Source organism: Dipodomys merriami, unplaced genomic scaffold (genome assembly GCF_024711535.1).
Source record: "Dipodomys merriami isolate MVZ:Mamm:240054 unplaced genomic scaffold, mDipMer1.0.p SCAF_35, whole genome shotgun sequence".
NCBI lineage: Eukaryota > Metazoa > Chordata > Mammalia > Rodentia > Heteromyidae > Dipodomys > Dipodomys merriami.
This window is the reverse complement of record NW_027205048.1, coordinates 3764541-3783895: the sequence shown is the minus strand read 5'-3', so window position 1 is coordinate 3783895 and position 19355 is coordinate 3764541. Positions and strand designations below refer to the sequence as shown.

General features: G+C 42.9%; 1 protein-coding gene across 2 annotated transcripts in view; it reads right to left on the bottom strand.

Moving 5' to 3' along the window:
* Window positions 1–6280: 6280 nt before the first annotated feature.
* Smc3 (structural maintenance of chromosomes 3) overlaps window positions 6281–19355 on the bottom strand; it is a 42214-nt gene continuing 29139 nt past the window's right edge. For both annotated transcript variants that reach the window (XM_069987964.1, XM_069987965.1), the window contains 10 exons: window positions 17196–17347; window positions 16166–16324; window positions 14531–14638; window positions 11659–11767; window positions 10628–10875; window positions 10073–10285; window positions 8893–9084; window positions 8425–8602; window positions 7647–7753; window positions 6281–6680 (listed from right to left, as the gene is read on the bottom strand). In XM_069987964.1, the coding sequence (XP_069844065.1) occupies window positions 6609–6680; window positions 7647–7753; window positions 8425–8602; window positions 8893–9084; window positions 10073–10285; window positions 10628–10875; window positions 11659–11767; window positions 14531–14638; window positions 16166–16324; window positions 17196–17347 (1538 nt within the window). In that variant the 3' untranslated portion in view covers window positions 6281–6608. The remainder of the gene's footprint in view (window positions 6681–7646; window positions 7754–8424; window positions 8603–8892; window positions 9085–10072; window positions 10286–10627; window positions 10876–11658; window positions 11768–14530; window positions 14639–16165; window positions 16325–17195; window positions 17348–19355) is intronic.

Genomic DNA, 19355 nt, shown 5'->3' with positions numbered 1-19355 from the left:
ATGTATGTGGTGCAGCAATGTAAGGAGTTAGGGAGTGGGTATGTTTTGGGGGATAGCAGGTGTAGCACTCTACCACTTTGGAGTCACAGCTCCATTTCCAGGTTTCTGGTGGTTAACTGGAAATAAGAGTCTCTCGGACTTCCTGCCCAGGCTGACTTCAAACCACAGTCCTCAGATCTCAGCCTCCTGAGTAGCTAGGATTACAGGTGTGAGCCACCAGCGCCCACCCATCAGACACCACTCTTAAAGGCCAAGAGAGCATCCTGGTTCACAGGTCTCACCTGTTGTCCCCCCCCCCCCCCCCGCCATGCTCTGGGGGAAATGACACTTCACCACCAGAGCAAGTGATTCTGCTGAGAGGAGGACCCAGATGAGATGCCCCGTTGCTCACAGCATTGGGTTATGGGGTCCTGCCTACATTTCTGGGCAAAGTCCTGGCAGAGCCATGCTAGAAGCCAGGTGGCCGCTGTGTGCATTGCTCACATTCACTCCCCATTCCTGCCGTCGCAGAACCTACTTCAAGAGAACCAATGCTATGACAGGAAGTTTGTGGGAGGAGGCACCAGGAAAAGAGGTCCAGGAGTTCTGGGAGCTGGCTCACCCGGGGTGCAGGTTCCTTCGCTGAAAAGCACCCCAAGCCTGTGGACCTCAGCTATGGGCCAGGTCTGCATTCACATGTGAATTTTACCATTGGAGCTTTGGGCCCTGGTATGTAGTAACCACTTTGGGGTTCAATTCCTTCCTTTGGAAAATGGGAAGAACACCAGTTTCACAGCTGGTGAAAGACTTCCCCTGCCACAAACATAGAACCTGGCACCTAGAAGGGACTCCTAGTATTACCAGTCACCTAGTCAGTCAACAAACTGGATTGAAAAAATGACCCAGATGAATAAGAATATTCACACAGGGTCCTCCCCACACATAGAGCTTACAAGATAGGTTGTAAAGAATATTGGAAGATGGGGCTGGGAAGGTGGCTCAGTGGTTGAGCGCTTGCCTTGCATGCCTGAGGCCCTGGGTTCGATTCCTCAGCACCACATAAAGCAAAAAAAAAAAAAAAAAGACTATTGGAAGAAAAGGAGGACTGCGATTCGATTTCTTGGTACCACATATACAAACCAAAAAAAAAAAAAATCATTAAAGAAATCACAACTTGGGGCTGGGAAGATGGCTCAGTGGTAGAGCGCTTGCCTTGCATGCCTGAGGCCCTGGGTTCGATTCCTCAGCACCACATAAGCAAAAAAAGAAAAAAGCCGGAAGTGGCACTGTGGCTCAAGTGGTAGAGCGCTAGCCTTGAGCTGAAGAGCTTAGGGACAGTACCCAGGCCCAGAGTTCGGGCCCCACGACCGGACCAAAAAAAAAAAAAAAAGAAATCACAACTTAAAGTCCCCGAGGAGAAGGCATAGGTTTGCTCAGATGTCAAGTCTGTGCTTACCCTTTTTTTAGACCCTCTCTGTTGGCCCAGGAGATGTCTTGAAGGACACAGCTCAGCCCCTGCCCTGGCAGTGATACTCTTTGCCCGGTCAAGTTCTATAATCGCACCCAACCTCAATCAAATGCCCGACGTGTGTGGTTACAAGAAGGGCAGCGAGAAAACCTGAACAGGGTGTCCCTCACCCGTGGGGCTCCCCAGGCTTACCTCCCGGGCCAGGAGCCTGCAATCGATGATGATGCCAGAGGAGCTCAGGTGAATTCCAGGGGATGGAGTCTCGCCGTGCGTGCTGGGCGCCTGCGGGGAAGTTGAGGCCCAGGCTATGGGCACAGCAGCATGATGCGGCCCCCCTCCCCCCGCCCGCCCCGGGACGATCCCCAGGGGCGTAGGTAGCGTGGAAGCTGGACTGTGCAACAGCAAGAGAAGGTAAAGAAGGCCTTCTCGGAAGGAAATCAACCCGCCCCGCAGAGCACGGGGACAGGCCTCTGAGTGGTCAGCGCACAAGGGATTAGGCAGGTGAAGTTGTTCAATGAGAAAGGAGGGAGATCAGGGCGATCCTTCCCTCGGGAAGCACGGGCAACGACCGCTGCTGTGGGGAGGAACCAGCGGGGCTGTGGTCAGGGCGGCCATTTGGTTAAGAGATCCGACTTAACAGCGGCTGTGTGGCTTCCAGCGCGGCCATGCAACCTACGGCAAAGAGCTACCTTTGACTGAAAGCATCCAGTTTGTGACTGAGCTGCAAGACATTAACACGTAGCTCATAAACGGCTGCAGCGGAAATCATGCAAATATCACATCTTGATCTTCTCATTCCTGCTGCAGCTCGCTTGAGAAATTAGACCGAAAACTAGAACAATCGTTCACATGTGCCAAGGGCCCCCTCTTGTGGTGGTGGATAAAATGGCCTGGGGATTTGGGATACTGGGAGGAAAAGTATAGCATACAGACAGCTGAAGAAACCCTTAACCTTACCAACCTTTGTGTGCAGCCGCCAATTTCTTGTTAATGCGTTTGTGCCAGTCCTGGGGTTGAACTCAGGGTCTCATGCTCTCCATCAGCTTCTTCTTTTTCTTTTTGTTGCTGGTCCTGGAGCTTGAATTCAGGGCCTGAGCTAGTGCTGAACTTTTGTGCTCAAAGCTTAAGTGCTCTTAACCACTTGAGCAACAGCTCCACTTCTGGGTTTTTGGTGGTTAATTAGAGATCAGTCTCCTGGACTTTCTTGCTGGGGCTGGCTTCAAACTGCAATCCCCAGTTCTCAGCATCCTGAGTAGTTAGGATTACAGGAATGAGCCACCAGCCACCAACTTGAATCAGCTTTGTTCACAGCTGGCACTCTTAACCTAAGCCATGCCTCCAGTCCAGCATTTTGTTAATTAATTGGAGATGGAGACATAGACTTTTCCACCCAGGCTGGCTTTGGACCTAGTCCTCCAAGTCTCGACAGCTTTCTGATGAGCTAGGATTACAGGTGTGAGCCATGGGTGCCCTGGTTTGCAGCCATTTCAAACTGAGGTAGCATGATTGATCTTAAACAAATCTCTCAAAATCAATTGTCTATGGTATTTTTCCTCTCACCTATGCATACTTAAATGTTTCCAGTCTTCTTCTTCTTCCTCCTTCTCCTTTCCCCCCCTTCCCTTTCCTCTCCCTCCCCTCCTCCTCCTTTTGTGCCAGTCTGGGGTTTAAAATTTAGGGCCTGGTGGCTGTCCCTGAGATTTTTTGCTCAAGGCTAGCATTCTAACACCTGAGCCATACCACCACTTCTTTTGTGATTAACTGGAGATAAAAGTCCCAGGGACTTTTCTGCCAGGGCTGGCTTTGATCTCCAACCCTCTATGCCTCCTGAGTAGCTAGGATTACATGTGTGAGCCACTGGTTCTGGCTTAATTGGCCATGTTTAATGGCTGAATAAGTTTAGGCAAAGCAAGACTTGCTATCACTAAACATTTTGATATGTTAATCATCTTGCCAGGGTCTCAACTATATAATATATAAAATATTCAAATGTTAATGTCTCTACAACAAACATCTACCAACCCACGTGATGACTTGGGAGAGTAAATATATCTATGTTCTCTCTGCAAGCCTAATCTTCATGCCGCCCCTTATCCCTGTGCAGCTAACTACTGGCTGCCACAAGAGTTCTTACACCCAGAAGACTCTGTCTCTAAGAAGGGGAGACCGAAAGCCACATGTCAGAAGATTTATGGGGCCACACTGGCATCCTCCATGCAAGAGACTGGCAGCCAGAAGTAACCCAGTCCCCCAGAGTACCTAAATATGTTAAGATCAAAAGAAAATAGGCATAGGGAAAGATGTCATGTGTAGGCCAATCAACACCATACAAACTGGAGGCCTCTTCACCCGGTATTAGCTAACACAAGAGAAAGTAAAAGCTAAAGACTCACATTTGCTCAACCAAGGCAGGAGAGCGAGTTTTGGTTCCGGCTTTGTCAGTTTCTAAGTTTGCCCTGATCCGGCCTTCAACTGTTCTCATCTGTAAAATTAAAAGCATTCAATTGAAATTTAAAAACTTTCATCTCTGGATCTAAATATATCCTAACTACAAGGTCCTGTTATTTTTAACTTAGACCAAGTGTAAACAAGCCATCTTTTAAGAGGATGTACTCTGCCAGACCTGGGTTCCTGCCAAACTTCCTTCCAGAAGTGTTCATTCCAAGGCCCACTTTATCAAGAATTAATCTGACAAATTAGAGGTTAGCACTCAGGGGGTTAAGGGCATCAGTGTGAGAATTAGACATAATTCAGTCCACAGTAGGAATTTGCCAGTTATGTTAATGAAGGCAATCGGAGTGAAAAACATACTACCAAATTAAAGGCCCAACACTTCTATGTGTTAGATGAATATTTTTGTTGGTATTTTTTTTTTTGGTGGGTTGTGGTGCTTGAACTCTGGGCCTGGGTGTTGTTCCTCAGCTCTTCAGCTCAAGGCTAGTGCTCTACCACTTGAACCACAGTGCCACGTCTGCTTTCCTTGTGGTTTATGGGAGGTAAGAGTCTCACAAACTTTACTGCCCAGGCTGGCTTTGAACTGTAATCCTCAGATCTCAGCCTCCTGAATAGCTAGGATTACAGGCATGAGCCACTGGCACCCAGCTGGTATTATTTTTTCTTTTGTGTTGGTACTGGGGCTTGAACTCAGCCTGGAAGCTGTCTTTTGATTTTTTTTTTTTCTTTTTTCTCAAGGATATCACTACTACTTAAGCCACAGCCCTACTTCTGGCTTTTTGGTGGTTAATTTAAGTCTCTTGGACTTTCCTGCCTGGGCCAGCTTTGAACTGTGATCCTCAGATCTCTGCCTTCTGAATAGCTAGGATTATAGGTGTGAACCACCAGTGCCTGGCAGGTTTTTTCCCAGAGGGGGAAAAAAAATAGTTATTTCTCAAGAAAGCAGCATAAAGCTAAAGAAAACGGGCATTTCTACCTAGCTACCTATATATACAAGTCTCGAGGCAGAAGGAAGACAGGCCTACCACACAGGGGGTAGGTTAACCTTTCACTGCTCCAACTTGGAGCTGCACCAGCGCAGCTGGTTGCCTAGTGTACCAGCCTCAGTGTAAAAGACAGAAGCTTGAATTGTTTGAGTTCCAGAACAAGGAAGGAGCAATGACTGAATAAAAGATGACAGAAGAATAGGCATATTATTTCTAGGCCGGGTGCAGAGGCTCATGCTTGTAACCCTAGCTAGAGGATGCAGACTGGGGCAGAAAGGAATCAAGCTAACTCATGACAGCATGGATGAATCTTGAAAACACCATGATAAGCAAAGAAACCAGTCACCAAGTACTACCTACACCGTACAAAACAACCAGAATTGCAGATCTACGGCATCAAGAGAGAAAGTCAATTTGTGTTGCCAGGAGCTGAAGAGGGAGTCAACTGCTAACTAGTAGTTTATTTTGATGGCAGTAAAAAACTAGTCTAAAATTAGACTGCAGGAATGGGTGTATAATGATGTGAATCCACCAACAATGCCGAATTGTACAGGTGCACATGGGTGAATTTTATGGCATGTGAACTTATAGCTCAAGTCATTTAAAAACAGAAAAAGCCCCAGAGGAGAGGGGAGTAATGAGTCTTCAGAAACTACTTATTCAGGGGAAAAGAAAAAAAATTGGGGAGGGGAGGTAGGTGTCTAATGCTCTGCATTTATCACACTAGAAACAGCCTTCCCAAGCCACACATTCTAATAAATACACCACCATCCTAAATTAAGAATGAGTTTCAAAGGGCTGCTGTACTGGGCTCAAACCTCACTGACACTCAGATCACTGGGGGCTTGGGCAGCAGTGACCAGGCCACCACATTCCTCCTTGCAGTTCTAAGAACCCAGCATGGGCTGGGAAGTTGGGTAAGTGGTAGAGCGCTTGCCTTGCATGCCTGAGGCCCTGGGTTCAATTCCTCAGCACCACATAAGCAAAAAGAAAAAAGCCGGAAGTGGCGCTGTGGCTCAAGTGGCAGAGCACTAGCCTTGAGCTGAAGAGCTGAGGGACAGCGCTCAGGCCGAGTTCAGGCCCTATGACCGGACCCCCCCAAAAAAGAACCCAGCAGTGTCCTAGCTTTAGAAGCTACCCATGACTGAGCGTGGACTGAAAATCACTGCAAAAAGTGAAATATGGAACTGAATTTATCTCCTTTCAAGTGAAAGTCACACCTTTTTCTTAGGCAAAATTACAAGTATTCCTGCTAATTTATCTCACCAAAGAATTTGAAGGTTGAAGACAGCGGAAGAGCTAGATTGCCCACCCAAATGGAAGTGAATAAAAAGTAGACATTTGAGAAAAACTAATTATTTCAATAACAAATAAAAACACATAAAACAAGTCATAAAACCAATTATTTATTTAAAGCTATAAAAAGAGGCAGATAGTTGGTAAAATAATTAGGAAAGGATATTTAGAATGATTCACAAGATTTAACATAGGAGGATGATACTTTACAAAACGCCATGAGGGGAATAAAAGTCAAACTCTAAGTAAAAATGCTACATTACAGAGTATTTTATAAAATACAAAGACGAAGATATAAAAGGACTATGTATATTCTAAATCTAAAAATGAGTAATCGCAACTAAATATTAGGTTTAAATTTACAGTTCCTGGGCATGAGAGCCACGAAACTATACACATCTCCGGAAGCGTGCGCAGACGTCTGCTCAGCCATGTGTGGTGTCATCTTCTACAAAGTCCTTGGCCATCTCTGCCGTGATCACGTCAATGTGGCTAACCTGAAGAACAAGTGTGAACCACAAAACCTGTTAGGCCCCAAATAACCACCCCAGTGTCTGCAGTGCAAAGGGAAAAGCCATCACTACAAGTTTTACTTAGCACATCAAACAATTTCTGAAACACAGGTGAAACCTTTGTCTGAGCGGCACCTAAACGTATGGACGCGTGGAAGGTGTCAAGAAGTGCTCACATCTTTTGGTGCAGTTTACACTACTTTGCTATTTCATCCAAGGATCTTCAAACTATAAGTTACCAAGAGTTATGTGGTTCAGCCAAGAATTGTTAATAAAGAAGCACTGAAGCCAGGCGCCAGTGATTTATGCCCTTAATCCTAGCTACTAAAGAGGCTGAAATCTGAGGAATATGGTCCAAAGCCATCCCTGGGAGTAAAGTCCATGAGACATTTTTTTTGCCAGTTCTCAGTCTTGAACTCAGGGCCTGAATGCTATTCCCAGAGCATCTGTGCTCTACCACTTGAGCCACAGCGCCACTTCCAACTTTTTCTGGTGGTTTACTAGAGATAAAAGTCTCACAGACTTTCCAGCCCAGGCTGGCTTTGAACTGTAATCCTCAAATCTCAGCCTCCTGAGTAGCCAGGATTACAGGTGTGAGCCATCATGAGATTCTTTTCTGTAGTTAAGCACAAAAAAAGCCAAAAGGAGAGCTGTGGTTAAAGTGGTAGAGCCAAAGAGCTCAGGGATACCATCTAGGCCAAGTTCAAGCCCCAGGACTGGAACAACAACAAAAGCATTGAATAGACAGAGAGATAAAGAAAATCAAGATGTTATAAAAACAATTGCTAAGCCACCACAGGTACTAAAAAAAAGTTTCTCCTTTAGAAAGATGTCAGATAAGCAGTGACTTTCCAAGTCTTCTTTCACTATTTAGGTAGCATAAAAAAAATAAAATCAAAAGACTCAATGACTTCAATCTTAGCAAACAAACTCCAAGTAAAATAAAATTACCTTGTTTCTGAATTTTACACCATAGAATTTGTCAGCTGACTCAAGTAGTTCAGGCCGAAAAGTAGTTGTAATGAATTGAGCATGTACAGCAAGTTCCATAATCATATCTGTGAAAAGTAGTCATTTAGATTGGAAAAAAAATCAGTTTTTCCTCTTACCTAGAGTTCAAAACAGTAAAAGCACTATTGAACATATATCTGCATAATTACATATGTATAAAAATTACCAACCTGACTTTTTAAAAAACAAATCTTTTAACCTCAATCTTAAAGCTACAGAATAGTTGTTAATATAAAGAAACTTTTAATATAGTATTAAAAATGTCACAGCAAAGTTTACACACACACACACACACATATACATTTTAACAAGCATGTTAATTCTGCATTTAAACAATTTAGCAGGCATCGATAGTCAGCCTATAATCCTAACTGGTTAGGAAGTGAAAAGGCAGAGATCTGGAGGATGGTGGTTCAAGGTTAACCTCAACAGAAAAGCTCACTAGACCCTATCTCTAAAGTAACCAGCAAAAAACAGGGGTAGGGTCATGGTTCAAGTGGTAGAGCAACATCTTTATAAACACAAAGCTTTGAGTTCAAACCTAAGTAGAGCCAAAAACAACAAAACAAAAAGACTAATCTAATTCTAACCTTACAAACCGAAAGAGGGATTAGTTCTCTGCATGCATGATAGACTTGCCTCTGTCCTGTCTAGTCCCTCCACTACATCAGAGGGAAGCTATCACCTTGAAGGGCTAGAAAACGAAATGAAGCTGTACCTGATACGGCCTTCCTGTGCTGCGCGTCCAGAGCCTGGTCGATCTCATCAAACAAGTAAAAAGGAGCTGGGTCACACTTCTGAATGGCAAAAATCAGAGCAAGAGCTACCAAAGATTTCTGCCCCCCGGAAAGCTGCTGCATCTCCCTCATTTCTCCTTGTTTTCCTGTGAAAGACACCTAAGACAACACATCCATATGGTAGTATCAGAATGGGCATCGTCACGAAGACAACACATCGATATGGTAGTATCAGAACGGGCATCGTCTCTTTTCTTAGATTTTTATCAGTCCGTATCAGCTGTACGGGGATTACTATAACTGGACTTTGAGTATCCCAGAGTAGACTCAGTCCTTCCACCATCACTTTTTAAATTGCTCTGCACAGTGTAGCAACTTAGAATTGCACATGCATCTACCAACTGTACTACGGCAATGCGGTGAGGAGGAAAGAAGTGATGCTTCTTTACCCTAATGCCAACTCCAGTGAACTGGTCAACCGACGGGACACTGCTCTGCGATCCGGAGCCCCTCTCGCTTTCCCCGCTCCCTTCTCCTTCGTCCTGGGACTGGCTGCCCTCCACATCGCCTTTCTTCATCACCAAAGTAGCTTTGCCGCCAGGAACAAGCTTCTGGAATACCTCACTGAAGTTCTTTGATACCTTCAAGAAAAGCATCAATTCAAATACAAATTTTGCTTAGCTGGAGTTACATGTATTACTGCTTGACACAGGGTACATTTTAAAGCAATCACAAGTATATTTGTGTGTGTACTTTTTGTGTTTTTTTTTTTTGTTGTTGGTTTTTCAAAGCTGAGGGCCGAACTCAGAGCCCTACTCTTCCACTGAGCTAAATCCCCAACACCACAAGTACGTTTTAATGTTATGAACAAGAATAACTCCTGGACACAATGATTCATGCCTGTTATTCTAGCTATAAGGAGGGGAAGGTTAGGAAAACATGAAGGCCAGCCCAGGCGAAAAAGTTCACAAGACCCTATTTCAACCGACTGTGGGGTAGGGAGGGAGGCTGAATGTGTTGGCACATGCCTGTAATCCCAGCTACAATGGGAAGCATAAATAGGAAGACTGAAGTCCAGACAGCCTGTCAAATATCCCCAAAATAACCAGAGCAAAAAAAGGCCAGAGGCATAGTTTAGGCAATAGAGCACCTACCTAGCAAGCATGAAACTGAGTTCAAACCAATACTGCCAAATAACAACAACAATAATCATACACAGAAGCAGCAGCCGCTACTGTCATTACATGCGGTGGCACATACTTATTATCTCAGCATGTGGGGAGGTTTACACAGAAAGACTGAAAGTTTGAGATCAGTGTGAGCTACATAAAGTTTAAGGCCAGCGTGAGCCACATGGCAAAACCTTATGTCAAAAGCCAAGTGCCGAGGATGCAGCTGAGTGGATAAGCAAGGTTCAGGACTCTGCCTCTTGGGTTTAACCCTCAGCTCCACAGCCCTTGCCCGCCCTTAACAAAGACTATCACTGAATTCTTCTCAAAACTGTGTACAACATTTAGGTTAATAACCATGTCAGGGATCTATCAGCTGGATTTGTTCATATGTTTTAGATCTACCTTACATAGTGAGCACGGAGCCTTTTTCCTAGTTTAACTATAAACAGAAACATACCTGTTTAAAAGTTAACTGAATGGCTTCGTATTTTCGAAGTTCAAGTACATTCATCAGTTCCATAATGGATTTATACCCTCTATCCAACTCTTCTTGTCGCTTTATTAATTTTTCCTTCTGCTCAGAGAAATTTACAAACTGGTCTAAAGCCTTTTTGTTTACATGGCTGTACTTCTTTAGTTCTGTGTTACACTGTTCGAGTTTCCGAAACAACTACAAAGAGAAAATAAAGCATAAATGAAAGCGTGAACTCCTGGGAGATTCGTGTAGGTACTTCCAATTTTAAAATAAGATTTACCGAGCCGGGCGCCGGTGGCTCACGCCTGTAATCCTAGCTACTCAGGAGGCTGAGATCTGAGGATCTCGGTTCAAAGCCAGCCCGGGCAGGAGAGACCGTGAGACTCCTATCTCCAATAAACCACCAGAAAACCGGAAGTGGCGCTGCAGCTTAAGTGGTAGAGCGCTAGCCTTGAGCTGAAGAGCTGAGGGACAGCGCCCAAGCCCAGAGTTCAAGCCCCACGACCGACAAAAAAAATAAAATAAAATACGATTTACCTGCTTGAGGCTCAGTGTCTGGTACTTTTCAAAAGCTTCCTGGGGAAGTGATCCAAGTTCTCGAATTTTCTTCATACATTCTTCTTTTTTCTTTAACAGCATGCCCTGCCGATTTGTCATCTTTTCCAGTTCTTTAGTATCATGGTTTATAGCATCCATGTGTTCTTTTTCCATATTTTTCCAGCGCTCCATACTTTTTTGAAGCTCCTTAATTCCAGCCTCTGTTTTATCAATGGAATTGTCCAAATCTATGAGGGGGGGAGGAGAGACAAAATTAATCTGTTAAGACAGCCAGAACAAAGAATTTGTCACAGAACAAACACTTGTCATAGCTCCCAAAATAAGCATTTAGGTTTTTCGAGTGTGTAAATTTTACTGTAAAAATTCACAAGCCAATTAAATCGGAACAAAATTTGTTGGAGTGTATATGAGCAATCATCCTGACACTGACTGCCCATTAAATATTTTTTGTTGTTTAATGTTCACGTTTTAATTTAAAAAACGGAAGTTTTTCTTCGTAAAAATTAAATGCTAGGAATTACGATTCAAAAAAGTTTTTTTTTTTTTTTTGGTGATAGTGTTAAGGCTTAGGCAGTGTCCCTTAGCTTTTTTGCTTAAGGCTGTCACTCTACAACTTGAGCCACAGCTCTGCTTCTAGCTTTTGTGATGGTTAACTGGAGAAGAGAGTCTCTTTCTGCCCAGGTGTTGAACCACCATCCTCAGATCTCAGCTTCCTAAGCAGCTAGTATTACAAGAGCCACTAGCATCTAGCTGAGATATTTTATCCTTTGTTAAAAAGATGCTATAGTCATTTGATATAAAGTTGTCAGAAACATTTCAGCAAACTAAAAGCTATTATTTATGATTACCCTACTAAACTCAATTCACTGTAATTTATGATGAACACAAAAAAATCTTAGTATATGCTTTTACAAACTATTTGGATATTCTATCATGTAGTAAACAGCTGTATAGATCAAATAAGCTCCATTTTACCAAGTATCAAAAAATATGAGTACATAGAAATGTACCTTCAGACCGTGCCATGGTGTCTTTTACTCTTTTGTTAATGGCTTCGAGTTCAGATGTGGTGGCAGTCAGTACTGTGCCTCCCTCTGTCTCCCTCAGTTCATTAAGTTCCTGCCACACAAAAGGACCATGAACACTAAGCCACAAAACACGAACTGTGTTAAGTACAAAACATCAAGACTGCCAAGAATGGCTGCTGTCAAATATGAAAACCCCAAACAAAATTATATGTACTTCATATACCGTCAAATAATTGAAGTACCTGTTAAAGGGGGGGAAAGGTAATGACAAGATTACTGGAAATTTTCATCTCACTACTCCTGAGAAAGCATTAACAGCACCTACTAAGTACCGAGATTGTGCCAGGACAGGGTTCAAAGCAGGTACTACTGTAGTGTTATTTTCCACAACAGCAAACGGAGGCCAGATGTATTCTCAGACATGCTAGAAATTGCACACTAGGTGGCAGTACTAACACTCAACCAGGCCTGTAGTCAAGATGGCTGGTCTCAGTGTCCCCAAAGCCCAGGTTTTCAAACAGAGCTCTCATACACTCTTTTTCTTTTCTTTTTTTTTTTTTTTTTTTGGGGGGGGGTCCGGTCATGGGGCCTGAACTCTGGGCCTGGGCACTGTCCCTCAGCTCTTCAGCTCAAGGCTAGCGCTCTACCACTTGAGCCACAGTGCCACTTCCGCCTTTTTTCTTTTTGCTTATGTGGTGCTGAGGAATCGAACCCAGGGCCCCAGACATGCAAGGCAAGCGCTCTACCACTGAGCCACCTTCCCAGCCCTCAACACTCTTTTTCTTAATCTTTAGAATACTTTGTTAATTTCTATAATAAAATACCATAGGTAAGACCTTCATATTTAACAGTGTCACTACTGTACTCACTTAAAAAATCAAATTTAACATTTCTAGACCAATATGACTATTTATTTCTATATAGTGCCAACAAACACAGTAAACTGGGATACTTTTTTCCAACGCTGAAGTTCCCAAAAATTCAAATTATAAATGTGTATTTATATAAAAGAGCAATAATGGAGGTATATGGTACATCAATGGCAGCACCTGCCTTTCCAGTTTCTGTAGTCATCCCAACCAAATTATAGAAAAGAAACTAGCCAAGTTACTGTTACTGCTATGGGATCCAGCACCATTTTTAACTTGCTTTTCTATCACCATCTGGAACAAAAACCTTCTCTAGCAATAGCATTAAAATCAACAGATAAAGCAGTTACCACTACTCATCATAAAGAAGGTACAGGCATTACATTTACAAAGGTGAGATATAAAGCTACAGGACACAATTAAAAGGCAGTATTTAAGACGAGTCTACTTTCTCAGCAAGAAAGTATGGTGTAATAGCTCTGTAAGGAAATGTGCTGTCTTAGGATTTCATCAGCTGCACACTTTAAAGTACTCTCTTCATGAACTTCAGCTAAAACACAGTCAGGGAAACACCTCAGACCAAAAAATTTAAATAATAATTACAAAATCCCCCAAACCACTGGGTCCAAAGATGACTAAAGGTATACAAAATCCAACCTCACAGAGTATTTTACCCATCTGTCATGTTTCAATGCTGAGAGCTCTAGAGAAGATGCCAAGTAGCACTGAAAGCTTCTTCGGACCACAACCAAAACACGGCTTCATTTCAAACAGAAGCAAGTGGCCAATGCTGCTTATGTGGATATGTTTAAAGGTGCTACAAGTTAATCCTCAGCTCCCTCATCAAGGAAGGGGAGCTCAGTTACTACTGTACTTTACTTGTGCTCAACCAAATCACCAGATTAGAGAAGTGGAAAGCTTCCCTACTAAATTAAATTAGGGTTCTCTACCCAGCACCAGTTATCTTGAGATCACCCCAAGTCTACATATGCCATAACCATATCCAAAGTGCAAGGAAGAAACTGCATCTGATGTGCTATCTGTAAACACTGCGTTGTTCAGGCTAAGCCCTTCCTCTGTGGTAAACTTCATTATCTCTGGTGTTTCCTCGCATAAAGATTTTTAGATCTACAGTGCATGCACTTTAAAGAATACATGCACAAATGCTGACAATGCATGCACTCAGATGAACAGGGACAGCAGCTGTGTGTCAAGTGTGACTGCCTCAACATCCCTTGTGCCTCTCCAATCTCAACAGCATAATGGCAGCAACCATATAACCTTCACAGCTGCTGTCATCTGACTTTATTCTCCCTATTTCCCTCCTCTCTCCCTCAATGCCCTGCAACAAACCACAGCCTTTCAGATTTTCTCTTCAGTTCCGATCGCCTGGAAGTTTGATGGCTGTGGGAGCGCAGTGGGTGGCATCTCTTCTGCTTTCTCCTGACAGAAGAGGATGGGTCTGTGTTTCAGATTCACTTGAATCTCTGCCCACTTTCTGGGCTTTGTCTGTGTCCTTGCTGTGGAGAGAACTGGCGCATGGCTTTAAGGACGAATGCATCCTGCTTTGTCTGGGGGTGGTGCAAACTGTGTACATGGTCCTGCTGTGTCACTCTCACACACAGAGGCAACAAGAACTGCTTCTGATAGAGGCTGCTGCTCACTCTGTGGACTAGCTGTGTGGCCTGTCCAGATAGTGGGGACGGCACTCCTAGCTTCCTACTCCTAGTGGTGCTGGTGTGTTTTCCATTATGCCAGAGGTATGCCTAGTGTTAAATCAATGGCACTTCCAAAGGCCTTTAGTTTCATTTCAGACATTGTTCCTGAGGTTGCAATCATGCTGCGCTATATTCCAACAGGGGTTTAATCCTCAAAGGCTGTTGTGTCTGTGCAGGACAGTTCAGGCTTTGGGCTTTGAGCCTGTGCTTCATACAACCACTTTTAGTATGGTTTAGGCACCAAGGAACCCCCTAAAATGAACATACCTGTTCTACTTGATCCAAGCGTTTTCTCAGATTCTCATTGAGGTAAGTCTCCACTCGAGTGATAATGCCTTCTAATTTAATTCTTTCATTTAGCAACTGTCTGTTTTCCTATAATTAAGAAAAGAAAAATTAGTTGTCTGTATAAGCATGAACTTTCTCAGAAATGTTCATCTGTTGTCCTTTCCATTACCTGGACACTAATGAGCTGAAAGGCAGTTTTATTTCATTTTCTTTGGGGAGGGAGGGTCAATAGGGTTTGAACTTGAGGCCTGAGCACTTCCCCTTAGCTTTTTGTGCAAAACTAGCATTCTACCCCTTTAGTCACAGCTCCATGTCCAGCTTTTTGGTGATTAATTGTGGATATTGGTCTCATAGACTTTCCTGCCTGGGTAAGCTTTGAATTGTTATCCTCAGCTTTCAGCCTCCTAAGTAACTAGGATAACAAGTGTGAGCCAGCAGTACCCAAGAGAAATGTTTTCTACCCTTTCACAAGGCGCTACCCTTCCTTCACTTTCTCTCTCTTCCTTATTCAGCAGAACGTTGACTTTCAGCCAGGTATGGTTTTGCACATCTGTAAAACCAGCACTCAGGAGGCTGAGAAAGAGGATCCAAGTCTGGGCTATATACAAGACTCAGTAAAAAATAAAGTTAATTTTTGTGCCTAGTTCTTTTTCTAAGGTTTGCTGCTGAAAAGAATTTCCTTTTCCTACTTTTCTTGTTTTGGGTTCAGTATTAATGGCTTACACATAGGCATTTTTTTTTTACAGTCAGCATCAGGGAGGCTGAGTATCTTAAGCGCCAGCCTAGGATAGTTTTTCAAGTCTACGGAAGACCCTGGCTCAAAAACCAATAAGCCTATCAACAATAACAAAAATTAATCAAAGCGGGGCTGGGAAGGTGGCTCAGTGGTAGAGTGCTTGTCTTGCATGCATGAGGCCCTGGGTTCGATTCCTCAGCACCACATAAGCAGAAAAGGCCGGAAGTGGGGCTGACACTCAAGTGGTAGAGCGCTAGCCTTCAGCTGAAGATCTGAGGGGACAGCACCCAGGCCCAGAGTTCAGGCCACACGACCGACCAAAAAAAAAAAAAAAAAAAAAAAAAAATTAATCAAAGCATTACTAAATATGTTAGTGGTCAGAAAAAAATGCATCTTTATCCATGCACATATCTATGTGTGTGTGTGTATATATATATATATATATATATATATAAGCTCAATCTTACTAATAATACACATGCATTAAGATGGAAGTTTTTTTTATAATCCAAATATATACAACACTTTAAAAACCTTATTTATTCTCACAGATAGAAAAAACTCAAGTCTCTAAGTTTTTCAAGTTGCTTTTTCAGATTCTTTTTCTTTTTGTCAGTTGTGGGGCTTGAACTTCTAGGCCTGGGCGCTGTCCCTCAGCTCAAGGATAGCACTCTACCACTTGAGCCACAGCGCCACTTCTGGTTTTCTGGTGGTTTACTACCCAGGCTGGCTCTGAACCGCCATCCTCAGATCTCAGCCTCGTGAGTAGCTAGGCATGAGCCACTGGCACTCAGCTTTCAGATTCTTAGATATTCCAAGTGAGGGACTTTTCACAACAGCCAATTACCAATCATCTTTTCCTTTTTAGGTGTACTTGCCTGCTGAAGTTGCCGAATCTCATCATTCAGTGCATCCACTCTTTTCTGATCTTCCAGACTAAGTTGAGAAAGCAAATCGGTCCCCAGCTCTGCTTTCAGTGATTCTCTGGTGGACTCCATGGCATGCAAACTTGCCTCCAAACTCTGTAAGCTTCGTTGCTACATAACAAGTTGATTTCCCACTTATTAATAAGGGCTTTAATCATTATACTGCTTACAATAAAAAAATGGATACAAGCCATATATATGAGCCTTAATAATCACATAGCTCAGTTAACTACTAAGTACTATAATGTGTTACAAAACTCTATTTTTCAGTAGGCGAATACATTCAATGTACTTTCAACTTGTGATATTCTCAACTTATGGTGGATTTATTGGGAAATAATCCCACAGTAATGAGCATCTGTATTGATTTTTTTTTTTAAGTTTCGCAGAGACTTTATTACAGGGGTAAAGCAGGAAGGTCTTTTTGGTTGCTGTTGTTTTGAGGGAAGTTTCTGGCCAGTCTTGAGGCCTGAACTCTACCACTCAAGCCATGATGCCACTTGCGGCTTTTTTGCATACTTCATTAGAGATAAAAGTCTCCAGGGACTTTTCTACCCGGGCTGGCTTCAAACCGCAATGCTCAGATCTCAGCCTACTGAGTAGCTAGGATTACAGGAGGAAGCCACCAGCACCCGGCACTATTGATATATTTAATAAAGCTTTTTACCAAAACTGCTTCAAGTTTATGCGACAATAATAAACTATTTGTAGCCATTTTAGAACAATCAGATCAAAACACAATACTGAAATAACTGTAATATTGTCAGACAATACAACTACGCTATAGCCAAAATGCCTACTTTTCCAATTAAAGTGGAAGCTGGAATGCAACCTAAAATAAGCAGAGACCTGGTGACAGGAGTGTAAGTATGGGACAGAGATACAGGCCCAAACAAAAACAGAACTCATAAGCTTCAGTGAATCACAAAGCACACTCCAACTTCAGACAGTTTAAATCTGTAATAAACACATACTTACAGACCTTAGGCATGAAGGTTTTCTCTGACTGCTGCCTCTTCTCTTTAAGCATCTTCATTTCTGATAATATGCTGTCTCTGGATGCTTTAAATTTTCTTTGTTGAGTCTCAATCTGCTGCATTTGGTTCATCAACTGATCAATTTCATTATTAATTCATATACAAAGCTAAGGAAAATTATCTCCAGGTTATAGAAATACCCTATGTTCAAAGTTCTCTTCAGTTCTTATGAGTACCTTGCTTTACTTTTCTGCAACTTTACTACAAAGTAAGTTATTTTTGCAGATTTATGGACTATGACATCATTGAACTAAATACCAACACTAAATTTTTCTAATCTTAAAAGAAGCTAAAGGATTGGGGATTTAGAGTCAGTTCAGTGGAAGAGCACTTGCCTATCAAGTGCAAGGCCCCGAGTTCAAACCTCAATACTGAAAAAAGAAAAAAAAAAGGCTCATAACATTTTTATCCCCACATTCTACTCTCCAAATCACAAGCAAACTTACTTTACTAATAGCTTATGCCCAAAACAACAAAAATCAACAACAGAAGAAACCCTCAGGAGTTTCTAAAGGAACTTAAGCAAAATCTATCAGGATTATATATTTTTAAATATCTTTTCATCCAAAAGTATTTGTTGTGTAGTCAATTATGCTTAAGCCACTTCTAGGGAGTTAGGTATAACAGTAACTCTTGCTCCATGTGGAGGAAGAATTCAGTGTAATGACCAAATACAGGAGCTGGCAGCTGCTCTCAACATTCCTTTTCTTAACATTTGCCCATACTTTGTGCTAACACACCTGTCAAGTCTAGGCAGTTCTCCCAAGCATTGTATGCAGACTCTTCCAAGGTAAAAGCTTATGATTTTTTTCTATGTGCTGTTATTTGTACTGATGGCACAAATAAAAAGATAAATAAAAATGACCAGTTTCACTATGAATGCCCTTAAAGAAGTGAAAATTAACTTTATTCCTGATGCACAAGTACCTGCACCGTTAGTACTATGTGGCAAAATGAAAAGCACACAGCAGATACTTCTGCCTTCTACCAAAGCATTTTAAAAAATGCAATGGAGGGCTGGGAAGGTGGCTCAGTGGTAGAGCGCTTGCCTTGCATGCCTGAGGCCCTGGGTTCAATTCCTCAGCACCACATAAGCAAAAGGAAAAAAGCCGGAAGTGGCGCTGTGGCTCAAGTGATAGAGTGCTAGCCTTGAGCTGAAGAGCTGAGGGACAGTGCCCAGGCCCAGAGTTCAGGCCCCACGACTGGACCCCCCCGCCCCCCCAAAAAATGCAATGGATGCCGGGCGCCGGTGGCTCACACCTGTAATCCTAGTTACTTAGGAGGCTGAGATCTGAGGATCGTGGTTCAAAGCCAGCCCGGGCAGGAAACTCCATGAAAGGCTCATCTCCAATCAACCACTCAAAAAACAAGAAGTGGCACTGTGGCACTAGCCTTGAGCTGAAGAGCTGAGGGACAGCGCCCAGGCCCCAAGTTCAAGCCCCAAGACTGACCAAAAAAAAAAAAAATGCAACAAACAACTATTTCAGTAGTGAGGTGAACTGGCCACTCTTCATGTAGCACTGTTTTTTTTTTTTTTTTTTGGGGGGGGGGCAGGCTTTGTTTTTTCAGGACCTGGGTGCTGTCCCTAAGCTTTTGTGGCCAAGGGTAGTGCTCTCCTACTTGAGTCACAGATCCGTTTCCAGATGGTGATGTCATGGACCTTTCTGCCCCAGCTGTCTTTGAACTGCAATCCTCAGATCTTGGCCTCCTTAAGTAGACAGAATTGCAGGATTACATAAGCACATGGTGGGGAACACTGTTATCTCAAAGAACTACACTTACTCAGATCTGGGTATTAGCTGGCCATTTCCTCCACTAACAGCAAATCTGCACTGAATGGCCTCTAGATAGTAACAAGCATTTTCTAATCCAAATGTATTTGACAGGTATGCATGTTCCTCCTCTCCTCCTTGGGACAATGCCCAGGATTCCCTTCTACGAGTCACTGACTAATTCTGTTTCCTCTCTGCCTTACTGCCTTATATTCTGTTGTCCCTCAGGTTCTTTTCCTTCAAAATTAGACTCATCAGTATTAACTACTTAACAATTATACCAATATTAAGAGTAGTTTTAGTTTTTTCCCTTAGTCTTCAGAAGGTAAATAG